The sequence below is a fragment of the Gopherus evgoodei genome, chromosome 1, assembly GCF_007399415.2.
Source record: "Gopherus evgoodei ecotype Sinaloan lineage chromosome 1, rGopEvg1_v1.p, whole genome shotgun sequence".
NCBI classification, from domain to species: Eukaryota; Metazoa; Chordata; order Testudines; family Testudinidae; genus Gopherus; species Gopherus evgoodei.
The window spans coordinates 370,092,118-370,110,850 of record NC_044322.1 but is presented as its reverse complement, the minus strand read 5'-3'; the positions used below and the strand labels follow the sequence as shown (position 1 = coordinate 370,110,850).

Sequence of the window (18,733 nt, the reverse complement as noted above, 5' to 3'; positions counted from 1 at the left end):
GCTGTTATGTTCTTATTTTCTTAAGATGCTTGGGGCAGGGACTGTCTTTTTGTTCTGTATTTGTACAGCACTGAGAACAATGGGATCCTGGTCCATGACTAGCACACCTAGGGGCTACAATAATACAAATTATTATTTATTATTATTGTATTTATTATTAAGGATCAAAGTTCCTGGAGATCAACAGGTGGTTCCTTTCTATCCTCCTTGACCAACCTGTTCCACTATTGCACTCTGACTTGGCAAGAACTTTTTGGAAATGTCCCTTAAGGCACCTAAACTCCCAATTCTCCAACAGCTCCTGTAAGCAGAGGTCTGATATCTCAGCTGCTCACTTGACAGAGCCAGTTCTAGGGGCTTGAGTCATGTAACATTTCTAAATCGCCACAGAAGTATGTGGCACTTTCTGGAGCAAAATCAGATGTGGTCCCTGTCCTGAGGAGTTCACAGGCTATTACTGACTAACTTAAATGTGCCCCATCAACTCCTGTTGACTTAGGCAGAGTACCATCCCAGTCCCTGACAGTTCCTGAGAGAATAGATAGGGCTGATTCTGTGTCTCCTTGATACTTTTAGTACCATGTTTTCTTCCTGGGCTTTGTCTGCGTGACGCTGACTTATTCCACTCAGAAGCTGCACAGAGGGCTGAGCTGCAGGAAGTGCAGTTAGCTGAAGTTAAAACAGGAACTGTCACAGTGCACTGCAGTCTCATAGAAGCAGCCAGCGAACAGGTAGTTGGGCAGAAAGGAGCACGCGTGACGCACCTCTGCCAAGGTAAGTACCAGTGTAGAAGTGGCATTTGTCGAAGGACAGTTACCAAAAAATGTTGAGGCTCCATGGCCTTCAGGGATGGGAATGGGAAATTCTTCCCTGATCGGGCCAAATGCTACTCTGCACCTCTTGGCAGTTACTTCTCAAATGCAGGCTTTGCTCTCCGGGAGCTGTTGTAACTTTTCAGGGTCCAAATGACAGATGCCTCATCTAAATCAGGCTAACCAAGTCTCAAAACTGCATGCAAGCCCATGTTTATGCTTGTGGTTGGTCTGGGCTGTAGATACATTAGAGCTAATTAAAAATGGGACAAATTAAACTCACTGTGGCGTTGCCCAGTCTCAGTGTAGGGGCTATCCTAATCCTGTGTGGTAGTACAGGCCATGGTTTGTAAAGAGACCCACCCTAGAATGGTGTGTCTGGGCAGGTCAGTATAAAGGTGGTCCAGCTGTTATAACTGGTTAAAAAGATGGCTTGCTAAGCCAGTGACTCTCAACCTTTCCAGATGACTGTGCCCCTTTCAGGAGTCTGATTTGTCTTGCATATCCCTGGTTGAGAGCCACTGTGCTAAGCTGAGGCCTTGGCTAGGCCACAAAAACAGTCATGCCAAGGAACTCTGTGTTAGCCTAATCATTAGTGCTTTAGTGTCCAAATGCGAGCAGTCTTATGCAGGCCATACAGAGATGTTGTCACTGCATTGTCAGTCTCTGATCTTTCGCGCCTCAGACTTCTGTCTCTGATTGTCCCAAGAGCCTCATGTGACAGCTACAAGCTCAGAGTAACACACCAGGATGGACTGTGCTTTATTCATCTGTACATTCACCCTCCCACTCCTATTTTTAATTTAAATTATTTGCCTGGCAGAGGTTGCCAGTTGCCGGTTAGTGGCCTCTGCCTGACTTTTCAGACACCTGGTTCCACACTTGGAGGTGAGGAAGAGGAGCCAGAAGGCATGACCTTAGTAAAGAGATGGCTCAGAGCAGCAGCATGAGCTCCTAGTCCTTGGACCTCAGTCCTGGTGAGCAGTCCGCTCTGGCTGAAGGGGAAAAAAGATTGTGCAGGCTCAGGAAATAAGGAGGGGGAGGGGGAGACATATGCTTGGGATGATCAATCTATGTCAGAGAGTGGCACAAGATGTGGACAAGGTGAGTGAGCTGGCACCGCCACCAACAGTCCTACTGGAGCCACAGGAAATCAGCCTTTCATTCACTATTGCTTGGTTTATATAAATGCTGATTCTTTTTTCAAGCAGCAGCAAGAAACGCAGGGAAGGAGTTCTGAGGTGAGACGCTAGCTGTTAGTGGCTGATCGTAGGCATACGGGACCATGTTGTGGGGAGGTTTTGTGGTCTGAACAATTTTGTCTCTAAATAAAGAATGTGTCTCCTTTAAATATAAGTGCAGAATTTTTTAAGTTTTACACTGAAATAGCATTCAACTTCCTCTTCCCCATTTCCTGCACCCAGCACGTCCTCCAACTGGGCTTCCTGTCTTGGCAGCACATATAAACTGTACAGCCTCAGATTTCCCCATGCACAGGTTATAAAGCCTGTCTCAGGGTTGGGGTGCGTAGCCCCTGACTGCAATCACTAGTTACATCTTTCTTTTGGAAACTCAAACACAAATAAAACATATTTTGGTAAAAACGGAAACAATAGCCACCAATGGATACAAGCAATTGGCAAAAGGCACAAATAGAGAAGCCATGTTAGATGACCTGATCTCCCTGACAGATGAGACAATTATTCTACCTTTTACTGGAACTGTGTTGGCAAAGACCAACTTCAAACCTTAATGGCTTCTGATCACTTGGCCATTGCTTATTCTCAGAACAGTGCCTTCTGCTGTGGTCTGCTCAGCTGCTCGGGTGTAGCTGTCTCTTGAAGCCTGCCTTTGCTGCTACTCCTCTTAATTGTCCATGACTCAGTGGGCATGTGCTACTTCTGTCAGTGTGGGAGCACTGTATATAGCAGAGGTGTCAAACTCATTCTGTGGTGATGGCTAAATTACCCTTTCACTTAGGGTCCATGGGAAAGTGTGGAGCCTCTTTAGCTAATACAGTTAACTGAGTATGCGCAGAAGCTTTACCACAGGGGTATCCAACCTGTAGCCCTGGAGCCAAATGCTGCTCTTCAAAAGTTAATATGTGGCTCCTTGTAAAGGCACTGACTCCGGGGGGCTGGAGCTACAGGCGCCAACTTTCCAATGTGCCGGGGGTGCTCACTGCTCAACCCCTGGCTCTGCCACAGGCCCTTCCCCCACTCCATCCCTTTCTGCCCCCTCCCCTGAGCCGGCCATGCCCGCACTCCTCCCCCCTCACTCCCCGAGCTTCCTGCACGCCACGAAACAGCTGATCAGGAGGGGGAGGTGTTTATTGGCAGGGCTGCCAGTGGGCAGGAGGCACTGGGAGTGGGGAGCGGGGAGGAAGATGCTGACATATTACTGGGTGGCCATTTGGCAGTGTACATTAATAAATTCTGGCTCCTTCTCAGGCTCAGGTTGGCCACCCCTGCTCTACCATGAGGGTGAGCTGGGGGTGGGGGGGAAGACTGGGCATTGTTTCCTCATCCTGTCACATGACGAAGGGGAGTGTCACGGGGGCAAGACCCACCAGCCAGACAACTGGGAAAGAATTCTCTTTATTAACTCAGAGTGTCCCATCTCTGGCTGGCTGAAGATATTTGCTAATAGCAGTCGCAGCTGGGCCATATGCCATGGAGACAACCCTATCACACCATCCCCTCCATAAATTTATCTAAGTTCAGTCTTGAAACAAATTAGATTTTTAGCCCCCACTACTCCCCTTTGAAGGCTGTTCCAGAACTTAGTCCTCTGATGGTTAGAAACCTTTATCTATTCTCAAACTTAAACTTGTTGACAATTTATATCAATTTGTTCTGCTGCCAACAGTGGCTCTTAACTTAAAGTAACTTTGCTACAGAAACGCCAACAATAGAGACAACAGAGACTTTTACCCTGGAAAAAGAAGGGTCTTCAATTCAAAGATGCATGACGCTGGGTGGTAAAAGCCGTGAGGAAGCCACTAAGCCGATTACCCATCTTGCAACCAGGAGGATTACCATAGACACATGGAACGTGAGGACCATGTACGAGTCAGGAAAGACGGCGCAGGTTGCAGCAGAGATGAGGAGCAACAACCTGACCCTATTAGGCATTAGCGAGACAAGATGGATGTAAGTGGGACAGAGACGACTGTTGACAGGAGAGCTGTTGCTGTATTCAGGACATGAAGAGAGCGCCGCACACCACACACAGGGAGTAGGTTCATGTTGTCCAAGCAGGCACAGAGAGCACTGATTGGTTGGGAGGCACATGGTCCCAGGATCACCACAGCATCCTTCAGAACTAAAATGAAGAGGATTAAGATGAATGTTGTTCAGTGCTATGCTCCAATTAATGACAGCGAAGAGGAGGACAAAGATTATTTTTACAACAGACTCCAGAAAATATTAGAGATTCTCCCAGACAAAGACATCATCATCCTTATGGGAGACTTTAATGCCAAAATTGGACTGACAACACAGGATACGAACAAGTCATGGGGACCCACGCTCTGGGAGAGATGAGTGAGAATGGAGAGAGATTTGTGGATTTGTGTACACTTAACAACCTGGTCATAGGAGGTAGCATCTTTCCTCACAAGCGGATTCACAAGAGTACCTGGGTATCACCAGCAGGCACGACAGAAAATCAGATCGACCATGTCTGCATTAGCAAGAAGTTTAGAAGATCCTTGCAGGACATTAGAGTTAGAAGAGGAGCAGACGCGGCGTCCTACCATCACTTAGTGGTGGCCAGATTGAAGCTGAAGCTGAAAAAGAACTGGATAGACACGTCAGACAGAAGAGTGAAGTGCAACGTCAGCCTTCTGAAGGACCATAAGACCAAGGAAGATTTTGGATTGAGGCTGAAGAATAAGTTTTCAGTATTACAGGATCAGTCTGAGGAAGAGGAAGACAGTGTACTAAACAGATGGCAGAAAGTGAAAGACACACTTAGGTCAGTATGCCAGGAAGTGCTTGGAATTAAGAAACACCAGCAGAAAGAGTGGATCAGAGCAGAGACCTTAATCAAGATAGAAAACAGAAAGAAGAAGAAGGCAGCAGTCAACAACAGCAGGACTAGAGCAGCAAAGGCCAAAGCTCAAAAAGAGTATGCTGAAGCCCACAGAGCAGTGAAGAGGAATATCAGGAAGGACAAGAGAGAGTATGTGGATGAATTGGCAGCAGAAGCAGAGCAGGCAGCATACAGCGGTAATATGAAACAGCTGTATGATACTACCAAGCGACTGTCTGGAAAGTTCAGCAAGCCAGAACGTCCCATTAAAGACAAGCAGGGAAAGTCTATAACAGGAATAGAACAACAGATGAACAGATGGGCGGAGCACTTTGAGGAACTCCTGAACAGACCAGCACCACCAAATCCACCAGATATCAACCCAGCTAACGAGGACCTCCCAATTAATTGTGATAAACCAACCAGAGACGAGATTAGAAAAGCCATCACCATGATGAAGAATAGGAAGGCTGCTGGACCTGATGACATCCCAGCAGAGGCCCTGAAAGCAGACCTGGATGCTTCAGTGGAAATGCTGTAACCCCTCTTTGAGAAGATATGGGAAGAAGAAGTGATTCCGGTAGACTGGAAAGAGGGATATCTCATCAAAATCCCCAAGAAAGGAGACCTTAGCAATTGTGCCTATTATAGAGGAATCACACTCCTGTCGGTGCCAGGGACGGTCTTCAACCGAGTCCTCTTAGAGAGAATGAAGGATGCCGTCGATCCACAGCTATGAGATGAACAGGAAGGTTTCTGGCAGAATAGATCATGCACGGACCAGATAGCAATGCTTCGCATCATAGTCGAGCAGTCTATGGAGTGGAACTCCTCCTTGTACATCAATTTTGTTGACTATGAGAAAGCGTTCGATAGCGTGGATCGAGAGACCCTCTGGAAGCTCCTTCGGCACTACGGCATCCCAGCAAAGGTGGTCAACCTGATCAAGAACTCATATGACAGTATACACTGTAGAGTGATCCATGGAGGGCAGCTTACTAACAGCTTCCAGGTGCAAACTGGAGTTAGGCAAGGATGCTTGTTGTCACCACTTCTCTTTCTTCTCGTCATCGATTGGATTATGAAGACATCCACCTACGAGCGTAAGAACAGAATCCAGTGGACGTTGTGGACCCAGTTTGATGACCTGGACTTTGCTGACGACCTTGCACTCCTTTCACACAGTAAACAGCAGATGCAAGAGAAGATCAACGTAGTGGCAGCCACGTCATCACAGATTGGCCTTAACATTCACAAGGACAAGACCAAGATCCTTAGGATTAACTCCACTAGCAATGACCCAGTCACACTGAATGGAAGCCCCCTGGAAGAAGTGCAGTCCTTCACCTACCTAGGTAGCATCATCGACCAGCAGGGTGGCACAGACGCAGACATCAAAGTAAGGATTGGTAAGGCAAGAGCAGCCTTCTTACAGCTCAAGAACATCTGGAGCTCTAGAGAGCTGTCTTTGGCAATAAATATTCGACTGTTCAACTCCAATGTGAAATTAGTCCTACTGTATGGAGCTGAAACCTGGAGGACAACCAAAACAACCATCAGAAAGATCCAGACCTTCATAAATAGCTGCCTTAGAAGGATTCTCCAGATCCGCTGGCCAGACACCATCAGTAACATCCACTCTTGGAGAGGACCTGTCAACTTCCAGCAGAGGAAGAAATCAGAAGGAGAAGGTGGGGTTGGATAGGACATACACTACGCAAGCAGCCAACTAACATCACCAGACAGGCACTGCGGTGGAACCCCCAAGGCAAGCGGAAAAGAGGCCGTCCAAGAAACACCTGGCGACGTGACCTTCAGGCTGATAGCAAAAAAATGGGCTATACCTGGAAACAGTTAGAACGAATGGCCAGGATAGAGGACTCTGGAGATCTGTTGTTGGCGGCCCATACCCCGATTGGGGTGACGGGCATGAGTGAGTGAGTGTTAAATTAACTCCTCTCCCTCGCTGGTGTTTATCTCTCTGATGTATTTATAGAGAGCAATCATATTTCCCCTCACCCTTTGTTTTGTTAGGCTAAACAAGCCAAACTCCTTAAGTTTCCTTTCATAAAGTAGGTTCTCCATTCCTCTAATTGTCCTAGCAGCAATTCTGTGCACCTGTTCCAATTTTATTCATGTTTGTTTATTAATGTTCATCTTTCTTAAACATGGGTTGGTCCTGCTTTGAGCAGGGGGTTGGACTAGATGACCTCATGAGGTCTCTTCCAACCCTAATCTTCTATGATTCTATGGGAGACCAGAACTGCACACAGTATTCCCGATGATGTCTCACCACTGTCTTGTAAATGGTAATAACACTTCCCTAGCTCTACTGGAAATACCTCATCCAATGCACCCTAGGATTGAATTAACCTTTCTCATAACTGCATCACATTGGTGACACATAGCCATTCTGTGGCTGACCAATACACCGAGGTCTTTCTCCTTCTCTGTCATTTCCAGTTGATAAGGCCTGAGCTTATAGCAAAAATTCTTGGTTGTCTCTCAGCACATGACTTTCAACTATGAAATTTCACCTCATTTTTACTACTCCAGATTTCAAGGTTGTTCAGATCTTTTTGTATGATATTTCATTGGTCCTCCATATGGGCAATACCTCCTAATTTTGTGTCATCTGCAAATTTTATTAGCACACATTTTATTAGTGTTTATTAGATACCATCCCTGCCCATCCTGGCTAATAGCCACTGATGGTCCCATCCCCCATGAATGTATCTATTCTTTTTTTAACCCTGTTATCGTCTTGGCCTTCACAATATCCTCCGGCAAAGAATTCCACAGGTTAACTGTGCATTGGGTGAAGAAATACTTTGTTTTGTTTGTTTTAAACCTGCTGCCTATTAATTTCATTTGGTTACCCCTAATTCTTGTGTTACATGAAGGAGTAAATAACACTTCCGTATTTACTTTCTCCACACCAGTCATGATTGTATAGACCTCAATCATATGCCTTCCAGTCGTCTCTTTTCCAAGCTGAACAGTCCCAGTCTTATTAATCTCTTTTCATATGGAAGCCATTTCATACCCCTAATCATTTTTGTTACCCTTTGCTGATTCTTTACCAATTCCAATATATCCTTTTAGAGATGGGGTGACCACATCTGCACGCAGTATTCAAGATGTGGGCGTACCATGGATTTATATAGAGGCAATATGATCTTTTCTGTCTTATTATTTATCTCTTTCTTAATGATTCCCAACATTCTGTTTGCTTTTTTGACTGCCACTGCACACTGAGTGGATATTTTCAGAGAACTATCCACGATGACTCCAAGATCTGTTCTTGAGTAGTAACAGCTAATTTATACCCAATCATTTTATATGTATAGTTGTGATTATGTTTTCCAATATGCATTACTTTGCATTTATCAACATTAAATTTCAGCTGCCATTTTGTTGCCCAGTCACTCAGTTTTGTGAGGTTTCTATCCATATCAAATTAGATCTTGGGGGGGTGTAGCAGACCCCAAACACGATCTCAGTTTCTTCCCCAAAGTGATTTTGACCTAAACAAATTCCCTGGTATCCATTCCATCACTTCTAATTTCTTTATAGCCTGTCTCATCATTAATATACAAAGCTACTTCACCACTTTTGCGTTTGTTTCCAGCTTTCCTGAACAGCACATTACCTTCAATAGCTGTGCTCCCGTGATGATGATGGTTCCACCACGTTCCTGTTATCCCTATATATCTGGTTTCATTTCCTGCACCAGTAGTTCTAGTTTCTCCCTTTTGTTACCCAGGCTTCTTGCACTGGGGTACAGGCATCTTAGTTGTTTCTGCTTGTCCTTACCTAGATTCCTCATCAGATTAGGTACAGCCATTTTACTGCCAGTATGACTTACTTGACTGTTACTGTCAGTGGCATTGCCTCTGTCTTTCCTCTGGTTGTCCATTCTCTTCCCCTTTGTTCCTTTCTCTGTTGCTGTATCCTCCTTACTTTATTTTCCTCCTGCTCAGTGTTAGAATCAGGCATGGAGATTATATGAGCATCTCTCCCAGTTCCTAGTTTAAAGATCATGTAATCAGATGTGCCAGCGTCCACCCCAGAAGTCTATTATCCTCCCTACTCAGGTGGTGTCCATCCCATGAGAACAGTCCTCTATCCTTGAATGCCTCCCAGTGGTCAAACATTCATAGATTCAAGGCCTGGAAGAGACCTCGAGAGGTCATCGAGTCCAGTCCCCTGCCCTCATGGCAGGACCAAATACTGTTTAGACCATCCCTGATAGACATTTATCTAACCTACTCTTAAATATCTCCAGAGATGGAGATTCCACAACCTCCCTAGGCAATTTATTCCAGTGTTTAACTACCCTGACAGTTAGGAACTTTTTCCTAATGTCCAACCTAAATCTCCATTGCTGCAGTTTAAGCCCATTGCTTCTTGCTCTATCCTTAGAGGCTAAGGTGAACAAGTTTTCTCCCTCCTCCTTATGACACCCTTTTAGATACCTTCCAAACACTTCCTTAGAGCACCATTGCTTGAGCCTGCTATTGATCTTCATAATCTTGTCTTACCTTTGCACTCCTCCTGTAGGGACAGTTAGAATCCCACTGAAGGTTACTTGAGCTTCCATTTCTTTTAAGTGTCTTCCCCGCTTGGCATAATCTCCTTTGATGTGTCTCTGTGAGAATTTGGGAGTATTATTTATTCCCATGCGAAGGACAATCAGCGGATTCTTTCCCACTCCCATTAGGACCCTCTTCAGCCTCAAATCTGCATCCTATAGCTTACCACCTGTCAAACAGCACACCCTTCTGTTTTCTGAATCAGCTTTGGTGACAGGCCTGTCATTCTTTTTAGTAGGGAATCCCCAGTCACATAGACCTGCCTCTTTCTGATGTTGGTGTGATTCTATGGCCTTCCTCTTCTGTTCTTTCTAGTTGCAAGTCGCCTTGTCTTCTGTTCCCATTGCAGTATCCTGAAAGTCATCTTCTAACCTCTTGGGGCTCCAAACGCTGGCTATCTCCATTGTCTCTTCTTCTCTTCTTCTTTGCTCTTCCATCTTCTGTTACTGCCTGCCTCCAGGGGCGGCTCCAGACACCAGCACGCTAAGCACATGCCTGGGGCGGCAAGCCATGGGGGGCGCTCTGCCAGTCACCATGAGGGCGGCAGGCAGGTTGCCTTCGGCGGCTTGCCTGCAGAGGGTCCTCTGGTCCCACGGCTTCCGCAGACCTCCCACAGGCTGCCGCCAAATTCGCGGGACCGGGGACCTCCTGCAGGCAAGCCGCCGAAGGCAGCCTGACTGCCGTGCTTGGGGCGGCAAAATGCCTAGAGCGGCCCCTGCCTGCCTCTCCCCTTCATTTTCCAACTCAGTGAAACTGTTCCTCAGCTCTGTTTCTTCTTCACTAGTTGGTCTGTTCCTCTACCTTGTTCTCATAGTCACAGTCTTCCATGGGACACTTTCTTCATCCAGATGTCTGTCCTCAGAGCACTCTTGTCAAGCATGTATCTGTAAGTCTTTAGTTTTCTTTCTCCCTCTTCTCAACCTTCCCTCCATCATCTTCTTAAATCCCCTTCTAAACTGAACCATAGTTTCTAGCTGCATCTCCAAACCTCAGACATTCTCTTCCATCACAGAATATCAGGGTTGGAAGAGACCTCAGGAGGTATCTAGTCCAATCTCCTGCTCAAAGCAGGACCAATCCCCAACTAAATTATCCCAGCTAGGGCTTTGTCAAGCTGGGCCTTAAAAACCTCTAAGGATGGAGGTGCCACCACTTCCCTAGGCAACCCATTCCAGTGCTTCACCACCCTCCTAGTGAAAAAGGGTTTTCCTAATATCCAACCTAGACCTCCCCCACTGCAACTGGAGACCATTGCTCCTTGTTCCGTCATCTGCCACCACTGAAAATAGCCTAGCTCCATCCTCTTTGGAACCCCTCTTCAGGTAATTGAGGGCTGCTATCAAATCCCCCCCCTCACTCTTCTCTTCTGCAGACTAAACAAGCCCAGTTCCCTCCACCTCTCCTCTTAAGTCGTGTGTCCCAGCCCCTTGATAATTTTTGTTGCCCTTCGCTAGACTCCAATTTGTCCACATCCTTTCTGTAGTGGGGGCCCAACACTGGATGCAGTACTACAGATGAGGGCTCACCAGTGCCAGCTAGAAGGGAACAATCACTTCCCTAGATCTGCTGGCAATGCTCCTACTAATGCAGCCCAATATGCCATTAGCCTTCTTGGCAACAATGGCACACGGCTGACTCATATCCAGCTTCTCATCCTCTGTAATCCCCAGGTCCTTTTCTGTAGAACTGCTGCTTAGCCAGTTGGTCCCCAGCATGTAATTCTTCCTTCCTAAGTTAAGGACTCTGCACTTGTCCTTGTTGAACCTCATCAGATTTCTTTTGGCCCAATCCTCCAATTTGTCTAGGTCACTCAGGACCTCATCCCTCCCCTCCAGCTTATCTACCTTTCCCCTCAGTTTAATGTCATCTGCGAACTTGCTGAGGGTGCAATCCATCCCATCATACAGATCATTAATAAAGATGTTGAACAAAACCGGCCCCAGGACCAACCCCTGGGGCACGCTGCTTGATACCGGCTGCCAACTAAACATTGCACTGTTGATCACCACCCGTTGAGCCCAACAATCTCACCAGCTTTCTATCCACCTTATAGTCCATTCATCCAATCAGTGCTTTTTTAACTTGCTGGCAAGAATACTGTAGGAGACCATATCAAAAGCTTTGCTAAAGTCAAGATATATCACATCCACTGCTTTCCTCATATCCACAGAGCCAGTTATCTCATAATAGAAGGCAATTAGATCCAGCAGGTTGCACTTCATGCAAGTGAAGCACCTTCCAGGTACCTCTGCAGAATAATGTACATCCTGCTGCTTCCACATTCAGTCTTCTTCAGTTGCCTCTTCCATTCTTCGGATCCCTGTAGCTGCCATAGCCTTCCCTCCTAAACACTTGTCAAGACCCCTCCTCCTTGAAAAAAATCCCAAACACACACACACACCCCCCTCCCGCAACTTTCTCTTACAAACTTCTATGCAAACTCTCTTGTTTTCAGCTGTTTGCTGGCTTCTATGCTGCTGACTGGCCAGTGGGCTGGCTTTGTAGGCTGGCTGCCTAAGGAAGCCCCACCACCAATCAAGGTTCAGCTGTGAGCAAAATCTCTGCTTCTCTTCCAACATACTGCCCCCCTCAGACTCTGAAACTGAAAACAAACCAGGAAGCAAGCAAACACTCTTTCCAGGATTTACTCACCAGCCCTAAGGAACAGGTGCTTGAGTCCCTTATCCTCCAACAGATCTCCACTCAGCCCCCTACTGTTATCCGCTCTGTGTGCTGGCTTTCATGCTGCTGTGCTGCCTAGGGAAGTTGTCCCCCCGACCCCAGTCGGGGATTCAGCTGTAATTAATAGAGCGCTCTTCCAGCCAGCGTACAAAGGTGTAACACGATCCAATGGCTGGCAGCTGAAATTAGACAAATTCAAACTGGGAATAAGGCATGAATTTGTAACAGTGAGAGTGATCAACCATTGGAACAACTTACCAGGCTCATGGTGGAGTCTCTACCACTGGAAATTTGTAAATCAAAATTGGATGTTTTTCTAAAAGATCTGCTGTAGGAATTATGTTGGGGAAATATGAGCATAAATAAATGGTCAGGCTAAATGAACACAGTGGTCCCTTCTGACCTTAGACTCTCTGAACCTATGAGCCTTGTCATTGTGCACTTTACACTGTAGACGGGAGGAGGCTATAGGCTCGTCCCAACCCCACCTCTTGTCTCTAACACTGTGCTCTCACCCTGTGCAGATGTGGAAGGCAGCTGTAGGGCACAATGTGGCTGTGAAGGAGGAGTCCCAAGGAGATGACTGGGACACCGATCCTGATTTTGTGGTGAGTTTCACTCATGTTGCTGGACTGTGTCAGTCATGGGGACTCAGAGCTGAGAGTTGGGACTTGAGCCCTGAATAGGTCCCATGAGAGAGATGGGGATAGAGAGCTCATTCTGCTCCTTGGGGATGTTTGTTGCTGGATCTATCAGTCTGATCTAGTGGCTGGGGCACCTGGCTGAGAACTGGGTGACCTTGGGTGTTCTTCCCAGTTCTGCCATGACTTGCTGTGCATCCTTGGGTGAGTCACTTCCTCTCAGTGCCTCTGATTCCCTTCCTAGCATTTTTGTTTCATGTCTCTTTAGACTGTAAGCTTTTGGGTGCAGACTGTAAGCAGATCAGGGCCCCACAGCAGGGCCCCAATCTCAGCTAGGACCTCTAGGAGCTACCCTAATACATATAATAACAATTGGCAGTCTCTGCTCAGCAGAGGTGTAAGACTGACATAGCAGGGGTCTGCAGAACTGTTCTGAGGGCAGGACTGGAATAACAGAGTGCTGTGGGTTGGGGTTAAGGGGCATCAGCAGAGCTGTGGGGGAGACCAGAGTTTGACTAGGAGATGCTGTGGATGGTCAGGCTTGTGTAGCATTTAAGGTATTTCTAGGCAGTAGAGTGGTGCAGTGCTGGGGGTTAATATGTTTTCTAGTCGAAAAGAGCAGCCATATTCTTAGTCTGGGTGACTTTATTTTCGATTAAGGGAAACAACGAAAAACTCAACTCAAGTAACTTGAGAGAGTGGTGCGTCTCCTCTATAATATTCTGTGTCCCCAAATAGCAACTGCCCCTGCAGAGAGTGGGTTTCTGTACATGCAGAGGTGCATTCACACTCTCACTGGTCTCCATCAATGTGTTGTTTGAGTCTCTACAAAAAACAAAATCAGAGTGATCCATCTAACCTAGGACATTGGCATGCAGGAATCCTTGCATTAATTTCTTTGTATTTGTACATTAGCATGTGTCTGTCACTGGTGCAAAACATACTGGAAGAGTAAAAATGACAAGCAGCTGATTTTTCAATTGTGGCTGCAAGTAAACAGCAGTGTGGGGAGGGTGTTCCACTTTGCGAACTGCAGGTACCAGTCCTCTCCCCTCTTCCACTGTGGCACAAGAAGAGACGCTGCATCACCCTCAGCTTTCTGCTGCAGTTGCTCACAGTACATCCAGATGTAAGTAGGCTGCATATGGGTTGGTATCACAAATAACCGCGGTCAAGTAACATTGCTGGGCATCCTGTGACCCTGTTGGTTGCTCACCCTGTGGCACAGTGACTCTGATGGTGCAGGACCCCATTGCCGTTGCCTCTGCAAAGTTCTGGTTCAGTGGATGAAACCTGCCTGGCATCTCTGCCAAGGATCCCACCAACTTCATGGGCAGGCGTCATAGTACAGATTCTGGCCCAAACCACCTCTCTGGTGACAGATCCCTGGAGCTGGAGGCCATATGTGCTGCAGGCCTGGGCTAGGGCAGCATCAGAGCTAGAACTGGTCAGGAACCAGAATTTTCAGCTCATGAGAATATCAATGTTAAAAGAAAATGGTTGCCAATAAGAATGGAAAGCCAAAATTGTGAAATTTCCTGAGAAATGAAATTTTAGGGAAAAAGGAATTTGGTTTAGGGGGCTCAGTCAAAATATTTTGTTTCTATTTAGACATTATTATATTTTTATTTTATAGTAAAACAAAACAATCACACATTATATTTAATATGTATATTGTATATGATAATTTATAATATAAAATTCCTAAACAGAAAATTAAAATATTCCATTCCAATAAGGTCTAAATGGAACATTTTGACTTTATTGAAACATTTTGTTTTGATTTTTATGCAAAATGAAATTTAATTAGAATAGACACAGTCCAGCAGAATATATCAATTCAACTAATCAGTATTTCCTCATGGGAAAAAGTTCAGCAGGAAACTTTTCATCACATATAGTCCATGCACTCATCTGCCTGGGGAAGCCACGTGTCTCCTCAGGGGGGAATTTCTAAGGGGGGTTTCTGAATGCAGACAGGCCTGCAGTCATACTGAAATCTTCTGAAAAGCACAAGGTGCCACTGAGCTGAAAGAAATTTTCTTGGAGAGACAGCTGCTTCCTTTAGCTGGAGCCTGCCCAGCTGTGGGTAATCTCATGCCAGGATCTCAGTCCATTGACATGTATGGGTGTGGTAAGGTGATCCCATGTGCCAGGCTCAAAGCTTGTCAATAGGTGCGCATGCAGTAATGGTAACCCTATGCCGCGGGCAGGTCTTGCTCCATCCATGGGTGCATGCTCAGTAATGGTGACCCTGTGCCAGGGGCAAGGCTTGGTCCATCCATGGATGCATGCGCCATAATGGTGACTGTGCCACGGGCAGGTCTTGGTCCATCCACAGGTGCGTGCGCAGTAATGGTGACCCTGTGCCACGGGTGGGTCTTGGTCCATTCACAGGTGCGTGCATTGTAATGATGACTCCTGTGCCTGAGGGGTCTTGGTCCACTGATGTGTGTGTGAGGTAATGGGGATCTCTGTGCTGGGTTTTTTGGCCAGTTCTAGGGGCAGGCGAGCAGCGCAGTGGCCCAGGGCACCAGCTTCTGGGGCCACCGAAGTGCTGTGTCCTCCGCTGTTTTCAATCTTGGCTAGTAAAACAGCTGGTCCTATTCCAGTCTGCAGGCAGCAGAGGAGTGGTTCCCTGCACCCAGCACTGTTGTCCCCAGCAGCCCACAGGGCTTGGTTTTATTTTGCAGAATGACATCTCAGAGAAGGACCAGAGATGGGGAGCCAAAACCATTGAGGGCTCTGGACGGGCCGAGCACATCAAGTAAGTCTCCCCCTTTTAGCTGTTATCCAGGCTGTCTGCTAGCACCTAGATCAGCTCAGTCCAGGGACCCATTTGGTCCAGTCTCCAGAGCCAGGTGTGTCAAATGGGAGATTCCCAGGGCTGAGGAGCGGGATCCCAGGTCACAGCCACATGCCTGTGCACAAACACCGACCTTCAAACCCTCCCAGGTGGTCCATAGCTAATTCTGAGTTCTTGTTTTGGAGTGGCACTCATTCTTCCACCAGTCAGGCAGAGTAGGGAGAGAAAGGAAGGGGCAACGGGAAGGGGCTCTCTACCCGGTTTCTCTGAGTGCTTCTGATAGAACTTGCAGTATGGTTGGGGTGTGGATGTTCTCTAACAGGTCCAAAGACCATTTGTCCACTGTAGCCCTCCCAGTCCACCTGGTTTTGAAGCCTTTCCCTAACTCACTGAAAGGTGAGGATTTGGTGAACCAAGCATGCCGCCTGTCTGCAGACTGCTATGGGTGGTGGTGGCAGGTTTGAGGGGCTTGGGTGTAGGTTCCCACTGTAGAGTGGTAGTCTAGTTTAGTAGATAGGTGGCTGAATTTTAAGGTTCTGGGCAGAGCGCCACACCTTGTCTCCCATGGACAGATTAGGGGTAGCCTGACGATCTTGGTCCATGTGGTGTTTGTAGGTTGCTTTGAAGGACTGAAAGGATTCCTTGAGCTCCTGGTAAAATAGGTGGGAGGCTAAACCCACAGTGGCTGGTACTGGGGAACTCACAGGTAAGTCTGGGCAGAAGTGGAGGTGAGAGGCATAGTTCCCAAAGAATGGGCTATGTTGGATCGAGGCGTGGATTGCATTGTTATAGGAGAATTTGGTGTAGCACAACAGGCAGAGGCAGTCATACTGGTGGTAATTCAGAAAACAGTGAAGATACTGCTCCAAGATTTGACTGACTCTCTGCTTGCCCATTACACTGTGTGTGACGGGCGGATGAGGTAAGGGAGTCGATGCTAAGGAGTCTGCGGAAATTTCTGAGAGAAACAGGAGATGAACTCATAGACTCATAGACTCGTAGGTCAGAAGTGACCAATATGATCACCTAGTCTGACCTCCTGCACAAGGCAGGCCACAGAACCCTACCCGTCCACTTTTATAACAACCCCTAACCCAGGACTGAGTTATTGAAATCCTCAAAATTGGTTTGAAGACCTCAAGCTGCAGAGAATCCACCAGCAAGCGACCCATGCCCCACGCTGCAGGGGAAGGCGAAAAACCTCCAGGGCTCCTGCCAATCCGCCCTGGAGGAAAATTCCTTCCCGACCACAAATATGGCGATCAGCTAAACCCTGAGCATGTGGGCAAGACTCACCAGCCAGCACCCAAGAAGGAATTCTCCGCAGTAACTCAGTTCCCATCACATCCAACATCTCCCCACAGACCATTGAGCAGACATCTGGTGATAATCCAAGATCGATTGCCCAAATTAAACTATCCTATCATAACATCCCCTCCATATACTTATCAAGCTTAGTCTTAAAGCCAGATAAGTCTTTTGCCCCCACTACTTCCCTCGGAAGGCTGTTCCAGAACTTCACTCCCCTAATGGTTAGAAACCTTTGTCTAATTTCAAGTCTAAACTTCCTAATATCCAGTTTGTACCCATTCGTCCTCGTGCCTACATTAGTACTAAACTTAAATAATTCCTCTCCCTCCCTAACGTTAACCCCCCTGATATATTTATATAGAGCAAGCATATCCCCCCCGCAGCCTTCTTTTGGCCAGGCTAAACAAGCCAAGCTCTTTGAGTCTCCTTTCATAAGGCAGGTTTTCCATTCCAGGCCAGATGGGATTCCTCACTTTATCCCTACATGTTCTGACCTCACCAGGTAGCTTCCCTTGCTAATCCTGCCTTTCTTCAACTCCCTGTAAGCTTTCTGCTTTTTCTTTAATCCCCTCTCTGAGTTGCTTGCTCATCCATCTTGGCCTACAACTCCTACCCATGGTTTTTTTCCCCTTTCTTGGGATGCAGGCTTCCGACAATTTCCGCAGCTGCGACTTAAAGTAATTCCAGGCCTCCTCCGCATTTAAATCCACAAGTTCCCCCGTCCAATCCACTTCCCTAACTAATTTCCTTAACTCTTTAAAATTAGCCCTCGAGAAGTCGAAAACCCTAATCCCAGATCTACATTTGTTTATCCTTCCATCTAGTTTGAACTGAATCAGCTCATGATCACTCGAACCAAGGTTGTCCCCTACCACCATTTCTTCTACAAGGTCCTCACTGCTCACCAAAACCAAATCTAAAATGGCATCCCCTCTCGTAGGTACTTCAACTACTTGATGAAGAAATCCATCCGCTATCACATCCAGAAAAATCTGACCCCTATTATTCTTGCAAGCACTCGTCCTCCAGTCTATATCCGGGAAGTTGAAGTCTCCCATAATCACACATTTCCCCTTTGTGTTTACTCATTAAAGACATTAAAGAGGTCTCTATCCATATCCAAATCAGATCCCGGTGGTCTATAGCGTACCCCAAGCACTATCTCAGGGGAAGCTCTAGTTGCTTTTTTACCCAGTGTGATTTTTGCCCAGACAGACTCTGTCTTATCCATTCCATCGCTTCTTATTTCATTACAGTTAATCTCCTCATTGATGTACAAGGCTACTCCACCACCTTTGCCTTTCTTCCTGTCTTTTCTAAACAGCACATAGCCTTCAATACCTGTACTCCAGTCATGAGTACTATTCCACCAGGTTTCTGTTATCCCTATAATATCCGGTTTCACTTCCTGCACCAGTAGCTCTAGTTCCTCCATCTTGTTACCTAGGCTCCTCGCATTAGTGTACAGACATTTTAATTTTTGGCGTTTGGCGTCAGTGACATTCTTTCTCCTGTCGTGCACAGACCTTCTACCACCGTTAATCTGGTTTCTACTCCACTATTCCTCCTTGGATCAATTCTTTGGTCTGCAAGGGTATCCCCTCTCACTTTGTTGACTTCCCTCTCCAGGTTATATTCCGGCGTGGAGATCTCCTGAACATCTCCCAACCATCTCCCCCAACTTCCATAGTCTGATACAATGCCTGTTGGTAAACCATGGTAATGAAAGACATTTTCCAGGAAGCTGTCTCCCATGCGGTAGAACAGTAAGCATGGGATGAAGTGTGCCATCTCTGTGAGGAGACTGACATCACCCAAGATTACTGCGTGTCATGGGAGCATGGCAGCTCT

The 18,733-nt window shown here is 46.7% G+C and overlaps 1 protein-coding gene across 3 annotated transcripts in view; it reads left to right on the top strand.

The window, feature by feature from the left end:
- The first annotated feature begins 670 nt into the window (after positions 1–670).
- LOC115640012 (hematopoietic lineage cell-specific protein-like) overlaps positions 671–18,733 on the top strand; it is a 77,289-nt gene continuing 59,226 nt past the window's right edge. For all 3 annotated transcript variants that reach the window (XM_030543013.1, XM_030542976.1, XM_030542924.1), the window contains exons 1-3: positions 671–774; positions 12,649–12,732; positions 15,459–15,532. In XM_030543013.1, coding sequence (XP_030398873.1) covers positions 12,649–12,732; positions 15,459–15,532 — 158 coding nt within the window. In that variant the 5' untranslated portion in view covers positions 671–774. The remainder of the gene's footprint in view (positions 775–12,648; positions 12,733–15,458; positions 15,533–18,733) is intronic.